Source organism: Amblyomma mixtum, chromosome 5 (genome assembly GCF_055824585.1).
Source record: "Amblyomma mixtum isolate Tamu chromosome 5, ASM5582458v1, whole genome shotgun sequence".
Lineage (NCBI taxonomy): Eukaryota > Metazoa > Arthropoda > Arachnida > Ixodida > Ixodidae > Amblyomma > Amblyomma mixtum.
This window is the reverse complement of record NC_143016.1, coordinates 41,169,678-41,187,104: the sequence shown is the minus strand read 5'-3', so window position 1 is coordinate 41,187,104 and position 17,427 is coordinate 41,169,678. Positions and strand designations below refer to the sequence as shown.

Below are 17,427 nucleotides of genomic sequence, written 5' to 3'. Positions count from 1 at the left end.
CGAAACTTCATCGTGGCCCACACAACTGCGAGGCACTCCTTCTCCGAGGTAGAGTAGTTAATTTCGGCGCGAGAGAGAACGCGACTCGCATATGCAATCACGCGTTACACGCCATCTTGGTGTTGGACTTAGCACCCAGGCCGATGTTGCTGGCGTCTGTGTGGATCTCGGTGGCAGCCCTCTCATCAAAGTGAGCAAGAACAGGGCTGGTGTGCAGGCGTCGGCGTAGCTCTGTGAAAGCCTCCTGTTGTTCGGTAGTCCACACGAACGGGGTATCGTCACGCGTCAAAGGGGTCAGGGGTTCGGCAATTTGGGAGAAGGCGTCGATAAAGCGATGGTAGTTGGTGCACACACCAAAGAAGCGTTTCAGCGCTTTCTGTGTAGTAGGAACCGGAAATTCGGCCACGGCGGCAGTTTTGTCAGGGTCGGGTTGGACACCGGCGGTGCTCACAACGTAGCCGAGAAACTTCAGTTCGTAGCCTAAGTAGCATTTTTCGCTATTGAGCGTTAAACTGGCCGACCGAAGGGCATCTAATACAGTCCGCAGGCGTTCAAGATGTTCGTCAAAGGTTTCAGACAATACGACCACGTCATCCAGGTAAACTAAACAAGTTTGTCATTTGAGGCCAGCGAGAACTGTGACCATCATTCGCTGAAACGTCGCTGGCGCTGAACAGCGGCCGATGGGCAATACCTTAAATTCATATAGACCATCGGGAGTAATGAAGACCGTTTTTTCCCGGTCCCGTTCATCAACCTCAATCTGCCTCAGTACCCGCTCTTTAAATCAATCAAGGAAAAATATTTGGCACGGTGAAGGTGGTCGAGCGAGGCGTTTCAACTTCCTGTAATCGACGCAAAAGCGCAGCGTTCCATCCTTCTTTTTAACTAAAACAATAGGCGACGACCACGGACTCTGAGATGGTTGAATAATACCGCCATTGAGCATCTCCTTCACTTGTGTTATGGCCTCGCGTTCTTTAGGTGAAATACGGTACGGCTGTTGGCGTATGGGGCGGGCGTCTTCGCTCGTGATGATGCGGTGTTTGGTAATGGCTGTCTGATAAACTTTCGAAAAAGACGCAAATCAGGCTGTGTATTGATGTAGTAAGGTACGGAGAGCGCGGTGTTGAACCTGTGACAGCCCTGAGTTGATGTCAATGTGATCGAGAGACATATTCGGAGATTCCACGGCTGCGCACGTAAAACTTTCAGAAAAATATAAGCTAAATGGTCGGCGAACGCGATCGCTGTGGCGCGGAAGAGGTGCCGAAGTTTGTGTGTGAAATTGGTAACCAGTAGTTGGGTCCTACCATTTTGTATGCGGACGAGGCTTCGGGCCGTACAAATGCCGTGTGTCAGCAACATTGAAACATTGCCCTCGGCGACTGCTGTCCCTTCACTGAGCCCATCGCAGTCGACAGTGACAAAAACACTGGAGCGTGGCGGGATCAAAACACTCTCGGAGGAAACGCGAAGGGCGGAGCGACATGGGCGAGTGTGAGAAGTGTCATCGGCGTTGTCTGTAGAAAAAGTAACTGTGCGTTGGCAGAGATCGATGATGGCCCCATTCTCACGGAGGCAGTCAACACCCAGGATCAGGTCACGAGAATAATCACGGAGAACCAGGCAGCTGACAATGAACGTAGAATTGCGGTACTGGACCTGAGCTGTACATTGGCCAAGCGGAGTGACGATGTGGCCGCCAGCCGTGCGGATCTGTGTGACAGACCATGGTGTCGTAACGTTTTTTATAAGAGCTACCAATTTGCCGCTTAAAATGGGAAAATCGGCTTCGGTGTCCAGCAGCGCGCTAATGTTGTGACCGCCAATGAGCACAGGTATGTCCAGTGAAAACCGGTCCTCATGTTCAGAAGCTGTAGTCGTCGATGTCGTCACGTTCCTGCCAGCCGATGTCCGCGTTGTTGTGAGGGGGGGGGGGGGGGTCTGTATAGCGTCGAGTTCCAGCGACCCCGCCCCCGGAGGTCGCTGTCGTTAGTTTTCCCGGCGAGGGCTCGGCGACCGGCCTTGCGGCGGTCGTGAGAAGTGATGGCTTGCCGATGGTGGTGACGGCGATCTTGACCGCCGTCGTTCGGAGGTTGGCAGACGCTGCAGGGACAAGTACTCTTCAATATCGCGGGGTCGTTCACCAAATGGAGGTCTGGGTGCGTCGGCGGGGAAGCCCTGCAGGCCGACCTCACGATATGGGCACTGGCGGAAGAGATCTTGGCCGGGCTCTCCACAGTGGAAGCACAAACGCCTTCGGTCGGGGTCACGCCACGTCCGCCTTACGCAGAGGTGGTCGATCATTCGGCAAGTACCGCGCCGGTTGCACGGAAGGTAGCGGGACGTGATGGTCAGGAAAAAATGACGCAGATGCTGGGGCAGGGCGTCGCAGGGCATCAGCGTATGTCAGGCGGTGGAAGTCATGCCGGTAGGGCTGCGGCTTGTCACCAAGCAACGGAGTTGTGATCACTTGCTGCACCTCCTCCCGGATGACGCTAGCAAGAGAGCCGACCGCTGGCTGCGACGCGCCGCGAATCCTCTGGAGCTCTTCACGTACAATACAGAGGACCATGTCCCGGAGGAGGTCAGGGCTGTGTCCGAATGCCGGCAAGGATTCTGTCATGGAAGCAGCAAGTACTGGCCTGTCGTATACGGTGGAACGCCTCTGAAGTCTGCTCCATTGTAACCGGCTCCGTCAAAAACTCGGCGACAGTACCGGGGGGGGGGGGGGGGGGGTTGCGCACGAGGCCAGCGAAAAGTTGTTCTTTGTCTCTGTGCATTAAGTGGCGTAGCTTTTTTTCTTCCGATATAGCAGGGTCAGCTCGCCGGAACAGCCGCGTCATGTCTTCAACATACATGCTGACAGTCTCATTGGGCATCTGTATGCGGGCCTGCAGAACCCGCTGAGCTTGTTCCTGACGATCCGCGCTGGTGTATGTCTCGAGCAGACGGCGGCGGAGCTCATGCCATGATGTCAGAACTTCTTCACCATTATCGTACCACGTACGAGCGCCGTCTTTCAGACTGAAGAAGCCATTTCGAAGCTTCGCGGCGTCGTCCCACTGATTGAAAGATGCGACACGTTCAAACTGCTTGATCCAGTCTTCCACTTCCCCAAGCTGACTGCCGTGGAAGTAGTAGTAGTAGTAGAAAACTTTATTGACAAGCAAAACAAAATGCTCGAGGAGAAATGTACAATGGGTGGTGTCTTCATTTCAAGACTCCACTGGCCTTGGCTGCCGCTCTAGCCTGCGCAACGAGTGAGCGCTGCTGATCAAGCTCCGAGCTGAGCAGAGAGGTCTCCCATTGCTCCTTCGTTCTATGTGTTGTGATGTCCGGGGGTTTCGGGCCCTTACATCCCCATGTAATGTGGTATGCATCGGGCCGGTCTTCGCACCACGGGCATTCTCCTTTATAGCGCTCGGGGAAAATGATGTTGTATTTGTGAAGATTGGGGAATGTATCGGTCTGGAGTTGCCTCCAGTCCCGAGATTCTTGAGCGTTAAGCTTTTTATGCGGAGGGGGAAAGTGCTGTCGTTGTGATCTTAGAAAGTGGAGTCGCGTGTTGTAGGTGACGGGAACTTCGGTAAGAGAGCTTGGGTCGGGGTTGGAGCCCGCTCGGTTGGTATGTCCTCGAGCTAGTGCGTCCGCGACCTCGTTGCCCTCTAATCCCGCGTGACCAGGCACCCACGTTATCTGATGCTTGAGGGAGGAATTAGCGCTCATAGAGTTGGTTACTATGCCCAACAGCTTTTTAGGTATTCTGCCTGCAAGTAGGAGCCGACAGGCTGCTTGGGAGTCTGTCATGACGTGCACACCCTGGTTACGGGCGTCGCCGTACTGGATCGCCAGCAGGATTGCTGCCACTTCTGCTTCCATGATCGTCGTGTGTTTCAAAGAGGCGCTGACAACCTCGTTGTGGGAGGAGTTCACAGCAACTGCCGTCGCCCGCATGGCCTCGCTGTGTGTTGCTGCGTCGACGTACACCGTGTGGGGGCTGCGTGCCGCCGTCCGCTTCACGTAGTCGATTCTGGCTGAGCGTCTGCCCGAGCCGGCTTCGCTCGACATGTTTTTGGGAATTGGGGCGACGTGCACCCGCGAGCGATATTTTGTTGGGAGGTTGGTCGTGCTCTGTATTATCTGGACGTCTGCCGGGTAGCCCACCCGCTCCAGAGTCTGCCTACCGGTGTCCGTGCGAAGGAGGCGTGCACGTTGCGAGAGGAGAACAGCCTCCTGGATCTCCTCGAACGAGTTGCATAGGCCGAGGGCCTCTAGCTTGGCGTTTGAAGTGTAGATAGGAAGGCCCAGCGCATGTTTGTATGCAGTACGCAACATGGAATTGACCTTGGTGAGTTCTTGTCGAGTTAATTGTAGGTACGGTAGGCCGTAGGAAATGCGGCTCACCACAAGTGCTTGGACGAGGCGCAGCGTGTCCTCCTCCCGCATGCCTGTCCGGTTGCGTGCCACCCTCCTGATCATTTTGGCGACTTGCTGTGTTGTGGTGGATAACAGCTTGATAGCATGGGTGGATTTCCTATTACTCTGGAGCCATAAGCCGAGGATGCGGATCTGACGGGTCTCCTGGACGGGGACGCCGTGTAGGAGGACCTGAATGTCTCCTGGATACTTGTAGTTACGTCCTTCTATGCGGATGATCTCTGACTTTTCCGGCGCACAGCATAGTCCGCACTGGGCGGCTGCGTTCTCGACACAGGTGGCAGCTTTCTGCAGAGTTTCTTCTTTGGCCGCCAGAGAGCCTTTGGTAGTCCAGATTGTTATGTCGTCGGCGTACAGTGTAAATCCGATGTTCGATACGGTTTGAAGGCTGCGAGCCACTCCAACCATGGCGATATTGAAAAGGAGAGGGGAGATGATCGAACCCTGAGGCGTGCCTTTGTGCGGCATATCCTGGGGTTCCGAGCGTGTGCCTCCTATGCCGATCGTAGCTGTTCTGTTGGATAGGAAATTTTGGACGTAGTGAAAGACACGTTCCCCACAATTTAGGTTGTTCAGTTCTGTGAGGATGGCATCGTGAGACACGTTGTCGAAGGCACCTTTGAGATCAAGGGCCATCACAAGGTGCTCCCCTCCGCTGGGAACGTGCGCCAGTACCTCCTCCTTGATTAGAAGGAAAGCGTCTTGAGTAGATAGCCCGGATCGGAAGCCTATCATGGAAGGAGGGAAGAGGTTGCTGTCTTCGATATAGTTCTGCAGACGAGTTTGGATCACCCTCTCGTATAGCTTGCCCAGACACGACGTGAGCGAGATGGGGCGGAGCGCCTCAAGTGTGGGCAGTTTTCCCGGCTTTGGAATGACGATGATTTCGGAGTGTTTCCACTCTTGAGGGATGAAATTCTTTTCCCAGAGCTCTTCGTTAATGTATTGAGTTAGGTCCTGAATTTGGTCCTTACTGAGGTTGCGTATTATGGCGTTGGTGATTTTGTCCGCACCTGCCGCCGTATTACGAACGCAGGATCGCGCCGCAGCGTATACTTCTGCCGTAGTTATGAGGGCCTCCAAAGCTCGATTTTGGGTGCCCTGGTAGCTAGTCGTGTTAGGTGTTGTAGTCCCAGTGCCTATGTATCTGTCGCGTAGCGCTGCGAGAAGAGCTGCGTCGTCGCCCAGGAACAGGTGGGAAATCCGCTTGAGTGTACGGGTCGCCTCGCACTTAGACTTGCTTGGGTCCATCAAGTTTCTGAGAATTGCCCATGTCCGAGACGAGCCCAAAGAGCCTCGCAGTGACTCGCAGAAATGTTGCCAGTTCTGATGCGAGAGTTGCGTGGCATACGTTTGTGCCTCTTCTGTGAGCTCGACTATACGGGTTCGAAGTTGTCGGTTCAACTTTTGGGTCTTCCAACGGCGAACGAGTTTCGCGCGCTGATCCCATAACTTGAGTAGATGCCTGTCTATCTCAGGTGTCTCGTTTGTGCGCTGTACGACTTCGGTGGCGGTGTTGTGAGCCTGGCGGAGCGCCGTGCTCCAATCCTGAATAGACTCGATATGTCCCGTGGGGAATTCCGAGTTGCGAAATTTTGGCCAGTCCGTTATTCTGGCTGGTCCAATGCTCCTCCGGATTTTGGACGAAGTGATGGAGGTGCTTAGGATACAGTGGTCGCTTCCCAATGTTTCCGTTAGGTTGGTCCACTTCGAATGGCTTACGTTCTTGACCAGGGTTAGGTCAGGACAGGAGTCTCTAGACACACTGTTTCCCTCTCGTGTCGGAAAGGCAGGATTAGTTAGGAGTTCCAGTCCTATCGTGTGTATCGCTTTCACTATAGACTGACCTCTTGCCGTGTTATCGCGATACCCCCACTCTCTGTGGGGCGCGTTGAAATCTCCCACGATCACGAGCTGATTACGCTGCGCTTTGTGAGAGACAGCCAATAGTAGATCTTTGAAGTCCCCTCTCCTAGGCTTGGGGGGCTTGTAGATGTTTATGACAAAGGTACTTGCTCGGCCGCGCTTGTTGGGCACAACCTCGACCGTCAAGTGTTCAGCGTCCGGTACCGGTAGGGCGTGTTCCACGACAGTTATCTCTTTTGCCACTAAGATCGCAACCGATGGCATCAGGGGCTGACTAATCGTGTAGTATCCCGCCAGCGTCGGGGCCTTATCGGCTCCCACTTCCTGCAGGCAGATAAGATCTGGACGGATTGGAGTGGTGGCAATGAACTGTTTCAGGAGACCCGCTTTGCGCTTGTAACCTCTACAGTTCCACTGCCAGATTTCTATGTGTTCTGCATTTTGGCTGTTTTTAGGCTGCATAGCCATCTTGGGCGTTTCGGAATGAGGTGCAACCCGCATCGCTGCTAACTGAGCTGGTGCGACTGCGTAATTGCGAGGGGCCCTGGCTGTGTTCGTCCGACGAGGCTCGTTTACGGTATTGAGTTTGAAGTGCATGAATTATAGTTGTATGCTGATTTAGAATAGCCTCGTGTTGCGCGAGTGTATGGTGAATAGTTTCTATTTTCTCCGTTAGTGTTTGGAGAATCGTGGACATTGAGACTTGCAGGGAGTTCATTATCCGTTCTTCAATGTCGCGGAGCGTTTGGACGGTTACATGTTCTGTCGATTTTGCGAGGGGTGGCTCTGCGTCTTTGCGTGGGTGCAGGGGTACTTGATTTTGTTGGAGGACCTGTTCTAATTTGGACGTTAGGGCCTTAATTTTTGTGTTTTGGTCGGCTATCTTGGCGCTTTGGGACGCAATGGTAGCCTGCAGCTGCTGGAAACGGGGGTCGTTTGAAGGAGCGGGAAGTCCCTGTACTCTCTCTGCCCAGCTCACCTGCTTTTGGCCTTGTGGTGGCGTCTTCTTAGCTGGTTTTCCGCCGTCCGCGGCCGGAAGACCTGGGGGCGGGACTGGTGTCTTCGTCCGGGATCTGGAGTTGGAGCGGCTCCGTGAGCGGCTGCCGCTCTCGCTGCGACCCGTAGGTCCTCGTCGTCCGATGAGAACCATTTGTTGTAGTAGATCTTGGGTCCCATGTCTTTACGGTACTGGTGAGCCGTCTTCTTGTCGCCTTTGTCAGTGGCGAGTCGCGGTGTTCTGGCTGGCTTTAGACGTTTCGGGCACTCCCGGGTTCCCGTCTCGTGCTGGCCGGCGCACAGTCCGCACTTGGGTTGGCATTGGTGTGTTAGGGGTGGGTCCTGGGCCCCGCATAGGCGGCAGACTTTGACCTTTGGTGTCGGGCAGACGTCCGGGCGGTGTCCGGATTGCATACAAATCTGGCAGAATTGCCTGGCTGGCCTGTACGTGAAGCACGGGTATTCGCAGCCGTCGTAGTATACGGACCGGGGAAGTTTGGGCCCTTCGAGTGTAAGAAGGGCTGTCGTCGAAGAGCCTAGGATTCTGGCGTCTAACAGCTCAATGCGATGGTCTCTGATGCGCACCCCCGCCATGAGGGTGTCGCGTGTCTCCCGGGGATCGAGTCCGTGAATGACCCCTCGGAGTGTGGTGGCTGGGAAAGGGACGTACGCTCGCACGGGGTGGGGGCTCTCGTCCAGGGTGAGGTGGGTGATCTGGCAAAGCTCCGCCGCTGTTTCTTCGTGCGGGGTGCTGACTACAAGGATGTTGGACCCGACATGAGGCCGGAGAATGTATTTGTCCTTTACCTTGGTCGGGTCTCGGCAGGAACGAACGAGCGCTGCCGAAATGACCCGAGCCGGATAGGCCTTGAGTGGTAGTCCGCGTGTCGGTCGAATGACGACTTTGATGTCATTTTTCGGTAGCGGTTGAAGCTTGGGACGGCGAGTTCCCGGTTGACGGATAGCGTTCGATGATTGTCCAGACGTGTTCGGCGGGTTTCCGCCCACGGAGGCAGAAGAGTCCGGAGTGGATGGATTTTGATTTTGCCTGGCCTGTCTGCGGAGCTTCTTTGCCCGTCGCTTGCTGAGTGCGTGCTCCCAGCCTGGGCCACCGCCAAGAGGTGAGCCCGCATTCAACACGGACGAAGAGGACAGAAGATCCTGGTTCTGCGGAGAAGTGTCACGGGAATCCATTTCGGAGTCGTCGTGGGACGGGTTTGGAGAGAATGCATTCGCGGAGGTGCCGCATAGCGGTGTCGCACCGCTCATCGACGATCCAGTGGCCATTTGGTGGTCCTGTGGCCTCACGGGAAATTATTTCGATGAGAACCGCCAACAAGAAGCACGGAGACGAGGCGCGGGAGGCGAGCGGAAGGCCCTCATACCGTGGCGCCGTCGATCCGGCAAGCAGGTTCCGCGCCGAACCGGTCGGGTCGGTAGGGAGGCGGTCGAGGCAGCCGGCTCACAGCAGGCGATGGTGGGGAAAGATACTCGCAGCCTTCGGGGTCGGGTGGGAGCCCATCCGCGCACGTCTGCTCTGGTCGGTGGGCGCGGAGCGAGTCCGCCGTGGAAGGGCTTCGGTACTCGTGGGTTCTGAAGAGTGTAGTAATGAGTAACTTGCATGGCTGGTCGTGGGGCAGGCGCCGAAGTAGAATCCAATGGCCCGTGCTCAGAGGGTGGTAGTCCTAGGTTGCGGCGACTGACTCGGTGAACTGGTGTGTCGACCGGCAGAGGCGCGAGGTCCGCAGTGCGAGGAGGTGTGTGTGACATAGGCCAGGAAAGTGTCCAGCACCTCCACCAAAAATATGTCACGGAACCAAGGAAAGAGACACCGTTCGCCAGCAGCGTTTCCAGAACCAGCTCTCAGGGTGCGTGAGCCAACCTTCACCTCTTTGTCTTCTGATGCTACCTGGGGCCACCTGGTGGCAGTATGTAAGTTACCACGATAGAGCTTAAGAGAATGACATAAAGATTGGTAAGGAGTGGCAGAATCTGCAGAGCGCAATTCGAATAATGATAGTTGCCGCCGGCGCACGCGGGTAAAAGCTTCAACTTCCTTTCCGCAGTGCCGGATTTGGTGGAAAAGATCCAAGAGCTGCGCGACCAGTACGCGAAGGAACTCAAAAAGGAAAACCGGAGACGTTCGACGCGGCACTACGTCTACCGCTGGGTCCACCTAAATCGCATGGAGTTCCTTCGAAGCGCCGTCACTGCCGACGAGCACGAAGAGGCCCCAGACGACGCGCCATTGCTGGTGAGTCGCGCGAGTTCAGCCGGGCATGCAGTGTTACGGTTCTCTCATCCGTTTCATGCATGGCGTGCTAGTGCGTTCTTTCCCTTCTCGCGCGCTTGCGGTGTCCATCGAGAAGTCGACAGCTACTGCGCATTTCCTTTCCTCAAAACCTATTTTCTTGTAATGCAGTGTAATGCATTTCTTGTGGTGAGCGGAAAGGAATAAATGCTTTGCCTGCTGGCTTATTACCTCTCATTGCTGACGACAAGCTGTCACTTTCTGGTGGTTCAGACCACTCGACCACAAAATATGTGCGCAAAGTAACACGCCTTCCTTTAGTCCTGGTCCTGTTGTGTTTGTCTCTTTTGTCCACGTTTTCTTTTTTTGCGCCGTTTTCCTCCTGAATCATGAACCAACTAGCCCAAACTAGAGTTCTTCTTACGCAAACTACTTCCGTGCTTTTCACTGCGTTGCACGCTATGTATGAAACGGAGTATAAATGTGTGAGGGAGACACAAGAGGTTGCCCTGATTATGCCTGGTTAGCTGCTCACATGTGAAGGATCAAACTTCGTTGCGTAAGGCACAGAGTTTCTCTATGCTTTACCGTGCAAGGGTAACGTCTCTGTGCTCATTGGCCTTTACCGCCAATATGTGCAAGGAGTGCCCACAGTGTACCAGTAGGCGGGCGCTCAAGCATGTAGCTCATAAATGCCTATGTAAATGGCGTAAGGGTTACACAGCGCAGCAGGAACAAGCCGCAAGAGCACGGACACGGGACGCACGCAGCCCCTTCTATAGTGGTCCGTTACTCCCGCATTATGCATATGTTTCATTAACTAGGCCGAGTCTCACCGCCTAAACTTTTTCATTGCATTCTGTGGTGGGAAAAGTCGAGGCGACGGTTCCGGAATTTCTCTTCGTGTTTTCTACATGGAACACGTACATTATGCTTTGGTGAAAGCATCAGATTTTGAAATGAAGCCGAGTTGGTGTGAAATCGACTACACATGCTAGAGATTACTACAGGAGGGAAAAAAATTGGAGGGGACACTTTAAGGGCGTATGACGCAATATTGTAATGCCCTATATGCACAAGTAAAACTTGCTGTTGGGCAACAAGCGGGCTGTCCCGTCTTTCTCGTGATTGTTTTTGTATTGCGCTAAATTTTTTCAGAGCCCATATATGCAGAATATCGTTCTCTGCTTTAGATTCATAGGTCTCTGGGAGTCCTTATCAAGGGCGTCCGCAGAACTTTTTCCAGGGGGGGGGGGGGGGGGGCACCCGATGTCCGGGGATGGGGGCGGCGGTAGGTTAGCACCAAAAAGGAACTAGTGCATAAATAATATCCGTAATTCCACTGGGAGGGCAAACGCCCCCCCCCCCTTGCCCCCCCCCCCGCCCCCCCTTCCGGACGCCCATGGTCCTCATACCTCTGCTGGCGCAGTGGTGCGGCGGTTAAGCGATGAGCCACTACCCTGCGATGGCAGGTGCTCCCAGCAGTGGTGGTGGTGGAAAACATTTATTTACAGATAAACTTCAGGAGGTGAGGTATGAGCGGACCCAGAGGGGGCCAGCCCTCACAAGTACTTGGTGGAGGTCCCTAGTTCTGTGCGTTGTCAGTGCGCGTTCCCCAGCGGGGGGCCTTTGCGGCCTAGCGGCCCAGGTTGCTCTTCCCGAGCGACCAATCATTAATTTCAATGACACCTGCCACGGTGGCCAGTTTTCTCATTATTCGGTGGGCAGGTTGTAATCACGCTGCAAGGTCACATGAGCTAGGTGGGCCGCCTGCCTTCTAGGTCGCTCTCTGGGGACCACCTGCCAGAGCCATGCCCGTGATTTTTCGCTCACAACACCGACGCTGGCAATGCTGAAACCGCATTTTCTGGAGAACGGGGCCTTTCACGCTATCGCGTTAAGATCGCTATCACTATCGCTTTTTATGTAGCGCAGAGCGAACAAAGTGCTCGAGGCTCTTGCAGTGCATCACATTTGCGTCAGCCAAAGCTACGCCCCGGCTAAAGAAGGTACGCTATACAGAGGAGCGCTCTAGATTAATTTTGATCGAGTCTGCTGGGAGACAGAATAAAATCAAGGCACCAGCATCTCGCGACGGAAATGACACCTTGCGCCCCCTCGTGAGTTACAAAAGATATTAGGAAGTGCAAAGCGGTAGTGTACTTCATCTTGTCTGCTGCGCCACAGGCTACACAGCAGGGGGCGCAGACATTGGCGGTTTATCTTTAGCGCGTCCAGCTGACAACGTTGCAAACTGTATATACCATTAGGACGGGCTCATAGTGAGGAACCAGAACTAATGATTCATTTCTTTAGGACGAAGCAAGTTTGGGCAGGATCGTGATCGATATCCTAAACGAAGACAAAACAACAGATGAGAGACAAGGACAAGATGAGTTGAAAGATACGACTTTCTCTCGTTTGTCTCTCGTCTGCTGCTCCGCCTTGGTTTCGGCACTACGTTTTAGAGCGCAGCTCTTGGGCGCCCGTCGCCGGGTTTAACGGCATGCCTCGGCGTAACTGCGAGTGCGACACGCAGCAGATCAAAGACGGCTATAAGGAAGAGGAAAGTAGCGGAGGAGGGTACGACGGTAGCTTGAAAGGTCACCCGGCGGCCGCTCGCAACAAAAAAGAAGCAAAAATTGACAGTCCATTTGCGTAGTCAGGCCAAATACAAATTAGGTGCTCTAGTTGTTCATGAATGGGAGTGGATCGTATAGTGACGTGCTGCAGGTGCTGCCATCGGTGGGGCCTGTGAGACCCAGGTTGCTGTTCCCGAAAAAACTCTCCCCACCGACCATTAATTGAACTGTCACTAGCCATGCATGGTGGGCAGTTTGCCCGCAACCCGATGGGCTGGTTGTCAAGTGTGTGCGTGCGTGCGTGTGTGCACGTGTGTGTGTGTGCGTGCACACACACACACACGCACGCACGCACGCACACGCACACGCACACGCACGCACGCACACACACACACACACACACACACACACACACACACACACACACACACACACACACACACACACACACACACACACACACACACACACACACACACCTCATCTGTGCCACCATTCTATCTACGGCCACCTTCCGGGCACGTCTCCTTACGTGTTCCCTCAAGAGCTCCAATCTTCCTTCTGACGTTCTCCATTTATTCGAAGGGCTCATGCCTTGGGAAAGCCACGCCAAGCGATCTTGCCGCACTCTGGGCTCATAGACACGGAGGCATAATCTGGAACGAGTGCCTGGGCACTGTGTCCAGGAGCGACGATTCTCCAGAACAAGGGCGTTAAAAATTCCATCAGCACTTGCGACGTCCCAAACAGTGGATTTCATGTGGCGCCAGGTCCTTCCCTGGCTCCCTCGCCAAAGAAAGTTTTGGAGTGTACCCCAGCAAGAAGTCGTCGTGCTAGGGAATGCAGGTGTCCCCCTAAGGTAAATAACCTGCTCATGCTAAGGCCTATGTTCTGCGAGCACCCACGACTCAACAGAACGGATCTCCTCTCTTGTTCGCACCGCTGCTAGGAGAGCGAAAATGGATGTCGCCAGCCATCGCATCAAAAAAAGGCGTAGAGTACCTCCCCCAGGAAATGAAGAACGGTAGCTCGCACCGTATCATTGCTGTCGTGACAGCCCTCAGTGATGCAGGTGTAAAGTTACTTCAGTTCGACAAGGAGGGTGATTTTGTCATCGTACCAAATACCCTACACAATGAGAAGGCAGCAGTCCTAGGCAACTTCAGAGAAATGAAATCTGTGAAACCGAAGTCCAAGCAAAAAGTCCCAAATGAAGCAGTCCCGCTTTGTGAGTGAGCTGGCCTTTTGAAACTTGACATCCAATGGATCTAGCCTAACAGTCTTCTTCACTGCAAGTACCCTCTAAGAGAACTGTCTGTTTCATGTTAGCGTCTAAACGTGATACCTTGCAACGTGAAGTCGCAACATTCCCGCAGAAGTGCCTATCACATTCAGACATCGATGACCCTTTCCTCATCAGGAAACCTGAAGCAGTGTCAGACATCCTGCAGAGCAAGTGGCCAGCTCATGCATGTAAGCGCCTTTTCCATCGATGTTGAGGATCTGTACTACTCCGTGCCTCCAAATGCTGTGACCACAGAAATCAGCCTGTGCACTGACCGTTTCGGCATCAGCAAGTATAAAAACACGTGTGGGATAGGTGTTAGTAAGTTTTTAGAAATGGTTAGCTTTTATTTGTAGTCTACATTCGCTAGTATTGAGAACAAATAGTTTATCTAAAGACAAGGGGTGTGTATTAGATCCAGCCATGCTCCCATACTAAGTGACCTACTTTTGGATTGTTATGACAGTCACGCGTTCATTGTTAAGGTCAAGCGTTAAACGTCCATGACCTTTTATTCTTTTATCGCACAGGTCATGCTCAGCAAACTGCTGCTCAGATTTTTGACGTGTACTACGAGGAACTTAACGACTTAATACTGACCAAAAAGTAACCTAATAACAATAGAATAAGGTTTTTAGGTCTGGAACTTCTGCTATCCTATGAATACGCGTGCTGGGTTTATTCCGCACGCTCCCGGATGAGCCTTCTGCCTTTTCAGTCGGCTCACTGAAAGATAGTTTAACGCGGAAGTGTTGAGGGCCCCGTGCTGCAGAAAAACCGATGTCGTCGTCGGGATCGGCGTTGGCTGTGAGCAAAAAATTGGAGGCATTACTAAATAAGACCGAGTAGGAAATTGGTCGAGTTGGGGGATGGAACCAGGGCCTCCGGAGTGCACGACGAGCACGCTAACTAGTCCTCTACGCCAGCTCGATAGTTTGGAATGAAAAAAGGCATGTCTAGGGAATACGGTGCTGTCTTAGAAGGGTGCTTTAGAGAGAGAGAGAGAATAAACTTTATTAATATAGTGTAATTACGCGGGTGGTTCACCCAGATCCAGGAAATCATTGACATGTACTGTGGTGTATATTAGTAATTATGAGCATGGAAATTACAGAAGTCGCACTTAAGCGAGTAGCAAAGTACATTTCCGCTACTTTTCCTCTTCGCTTGGCGCACACGTAGCGCCATCAGGTGGCGCCCACTAAAACTACTCCCTCCTGCTCCTCCTCGCAATGTACGCCACTACCGCAACAGAAAGCGCGCGGCGGCAGTGCCTCCTAAAGTATCGAGGGGCTTTAGTGCCTCCCTCCCGCTCGTCTCGTTCGGGCGCAATGGGGCCGTGTGGGGACGCAGCAATCATGTGGTGAGTGGCGAACAACGCAGCGCACATCCAAGTAGAGATGTGAAGGCCTGAAAAAAACACTGCAATTTTGGCAAAAAACCGGTTTTTTTTCGTTTTTTCAGACGAGAAAAAATGGAAAGAAACATCGAAAATTTCACAATGAAATTTCAAGGGTTTATGATTGCTTGCTTTTAGTTTAGGTTTTTGTTTTTGCTTTGAAAACCATTACAGCATGCATTGTTGAACGATTAAAGAGCAGTCGTCATCGCCGGTGCCAGGTAGTGCTTTTAAAGCGTTCGTGCTGCGAGTACGTGGGTTGAAGGCCAGGTCACATATAAGATCCAGAAAAACACACTAATACTTGAACTCAAGGCTGAAGTAGAACAAAATGGCTGCAAATTCTACAGCGCTACACACATGGCATAAATAACATAGGCTGCTGGGCACGTAAGCGGTTTTAGCCAAATACAAGCCTAGCTTCTTGATTTCCAACTTAGCAGAATACAGGACATCCACGGGAATTTGGTCCAGGACAGGGGTCTTCAGCGAAGCACGTGGCTCCATCTACGTGGTGGGAAGACCATTGCACCAACCAGCCGCTAACTCATCTGGCTTGCCGACTGCTGCAGATACCACCATCATCCGCCAGCTGCGAACGAAACTAGTCCCGTTTCGGAAACGTCCATACAAGGATTCGCAACAGGCTTTCAGGGGAACGCGTTCGAAAGCTTGTGTATGTGCAGTCGAGCCTAGCTGTGGACACAGCTTCAATCCATGCTGCTGCGCGTAGTGCCGCCTCCAGCGACAGTGACTCTAAGTCCGATATGGAGTGACTTGTAGATCAGTTTTCATGTTCCCTTTCACAGGGCAACAGAACAAGAAGTTCGTTCCACAAATAGGATATTTATATCTCCATATTCGCCTGAAGTGCAAATCATTGTATTCTCGGTGCAATAGAACAAGTCCGTTTCACAATATGACATCTATAACTGCATATTCGACTGAACTTCGGAGCATTGTTATTGATCGTTGTGCTGTTGCAAACAAATCTGTTTTCGTTACGTTTTGCAAAATTTCTAATTTTTCATGAAAAAAAAAACCCTGAAAAGAACGTTTTTTTTCATGCCATTCAAAATTTCTTGAAATTTTACATCTCTACATCCAAGGCGCGTTCACCACGAAGCTTGCGGCTTGCTGCCCGTTCATTCGGCGCGGAAGCTATGCTGGCGTTCATCGGTTTTGTTGAGAACGATGTGCCTACGAACTACGACTGCAGCTTAAGTTTAGGTGAGAAAGAAAAGGGTTGGTTTGGTTTGGTTTATGGGGTTTAACGTCCCAAAGCGACTAAGGCTATGAGAGACGCTGTAGTGGAGGGCTCCGGAAATTTCGACCACCTGGGGTTCTTTAACGTGCACTGACATCGCACAGTACACGGGCCTCTAGAATTTCTCCTCCAAAGAAATTCTAGCTGCTGCGGCCGGGATCGAACCCGCGTCTTTTGGGTCAGCAGCCGAGCACCATAACGCTGAGCCACCGCGGCGGCTGAGAAAGAAAAGGAATGACAAGAGGCAAAAGGAGGAAAATGCGCTATCGCGTGTACTCTTAAGGCGAAGCTTAAGCGTCCTCCTAATTTTTCGAAGCGTGGAATTGCCAAAATGTGCATGAAAGCTGCATGGTGCAGGTCTAGCGAGCATCAAACCCAAACAAGCTTTCACGCCCAAGCAGAAAGGCTAACCACTGCAGAATGCTCTTTGAAGTTACTATCAAACGTAGCGGAGTCATTGATCGCGGGAGGAAAAATTCAGTAGAATGTGTACCCCACAATTTTGGACAAAAGCATTTTTGAGCAGGAAGCCGTTCTATGCAATTTTTTCATATAATGTACGATTTCACTATAACAATGAATACAGGGTGTTTCACTTAAGACTTTACGCAAAAATTTTAAAATAAGCGTTTTGAGCCAGAAAAGCGCTTTTTTCAGCATGCGGAAGTAGCGGTGTGAAGACGGCAAGGACATGCTCTAGCAAGCTGGTTAACTGAAATTGTGTTGTAGAACTTTTTAGCTGTTACTGTTAGGCTCATTAATTATTGACAGACGTGTAGCCGACGTGAAGTATCACCATACCAGTTTTTCGAATTTCAAAACTGCTGTTACCCTTGACGCTGCATACATGGCGCCAAAATACATGCGCTTTCGAGAAGCAGGCAAAGCAACCTTTCCAGTGCACTTAACTCGTAGAAATAGCCATAATTTGTTGAGCCGCAGTGCTTAGCGTAACCGCATTTTCGAAATTTTAAAAACTGTTATGGATATTGCTTACACTGGGCTACACCCCTGTCGGTAATTAAGGTGCATACCGGTAATAGTTAAAAGTGCAAATATTCAGTATTATTTAACCAGCCTGCTAGTTAGCACGCCAAAGCCGTTCTAACGCTATGACGTGCGCATTGTCAGCGGTATTCTAGTTCACCATATCAGCGGTGTAGTACACCGCTGACAATGCTATGCCGAAAAAGCGCACTTCTAACTGAAAAAGCCTATTTTTAAAAATTGTGTAAAGTCTTAGGTGAAACAACCTGCACATCGGCAGACCACCCGGCGGCATTCTTGATTTTTTTTTTCTAGTAACGTTCTTGCGCCAAAAGCATTCCCAATTTGTTT

At 52.2% G+C, this 17,427-nt stretch overlaps 1 protein-coding gene across 2 annotated transcripts in view; it reads left to right on the top strand.

Annotated features, from left to right (window-relative positions):
* LOC149341877 (uncharacterized) overlaps window positions 1-17,427 on the top strand; it is a 41,383-nt gene that overhangs the window by 20,262 nt on the left and 3,694 nt on the right. For both annotated transcript variants that reach the window (XM_089544149.1, XM_089544147.1), the window contains one exon: window positions 9,372-9,559. In XM_089544149.1, the coding sequence (XP_089400275.1) occupies window positions 9,372-9,559 (188 nt within the window). The remainder of the gene's footprint in view (window positions 1-9,371; window positions 9,560-17,427) is intronic.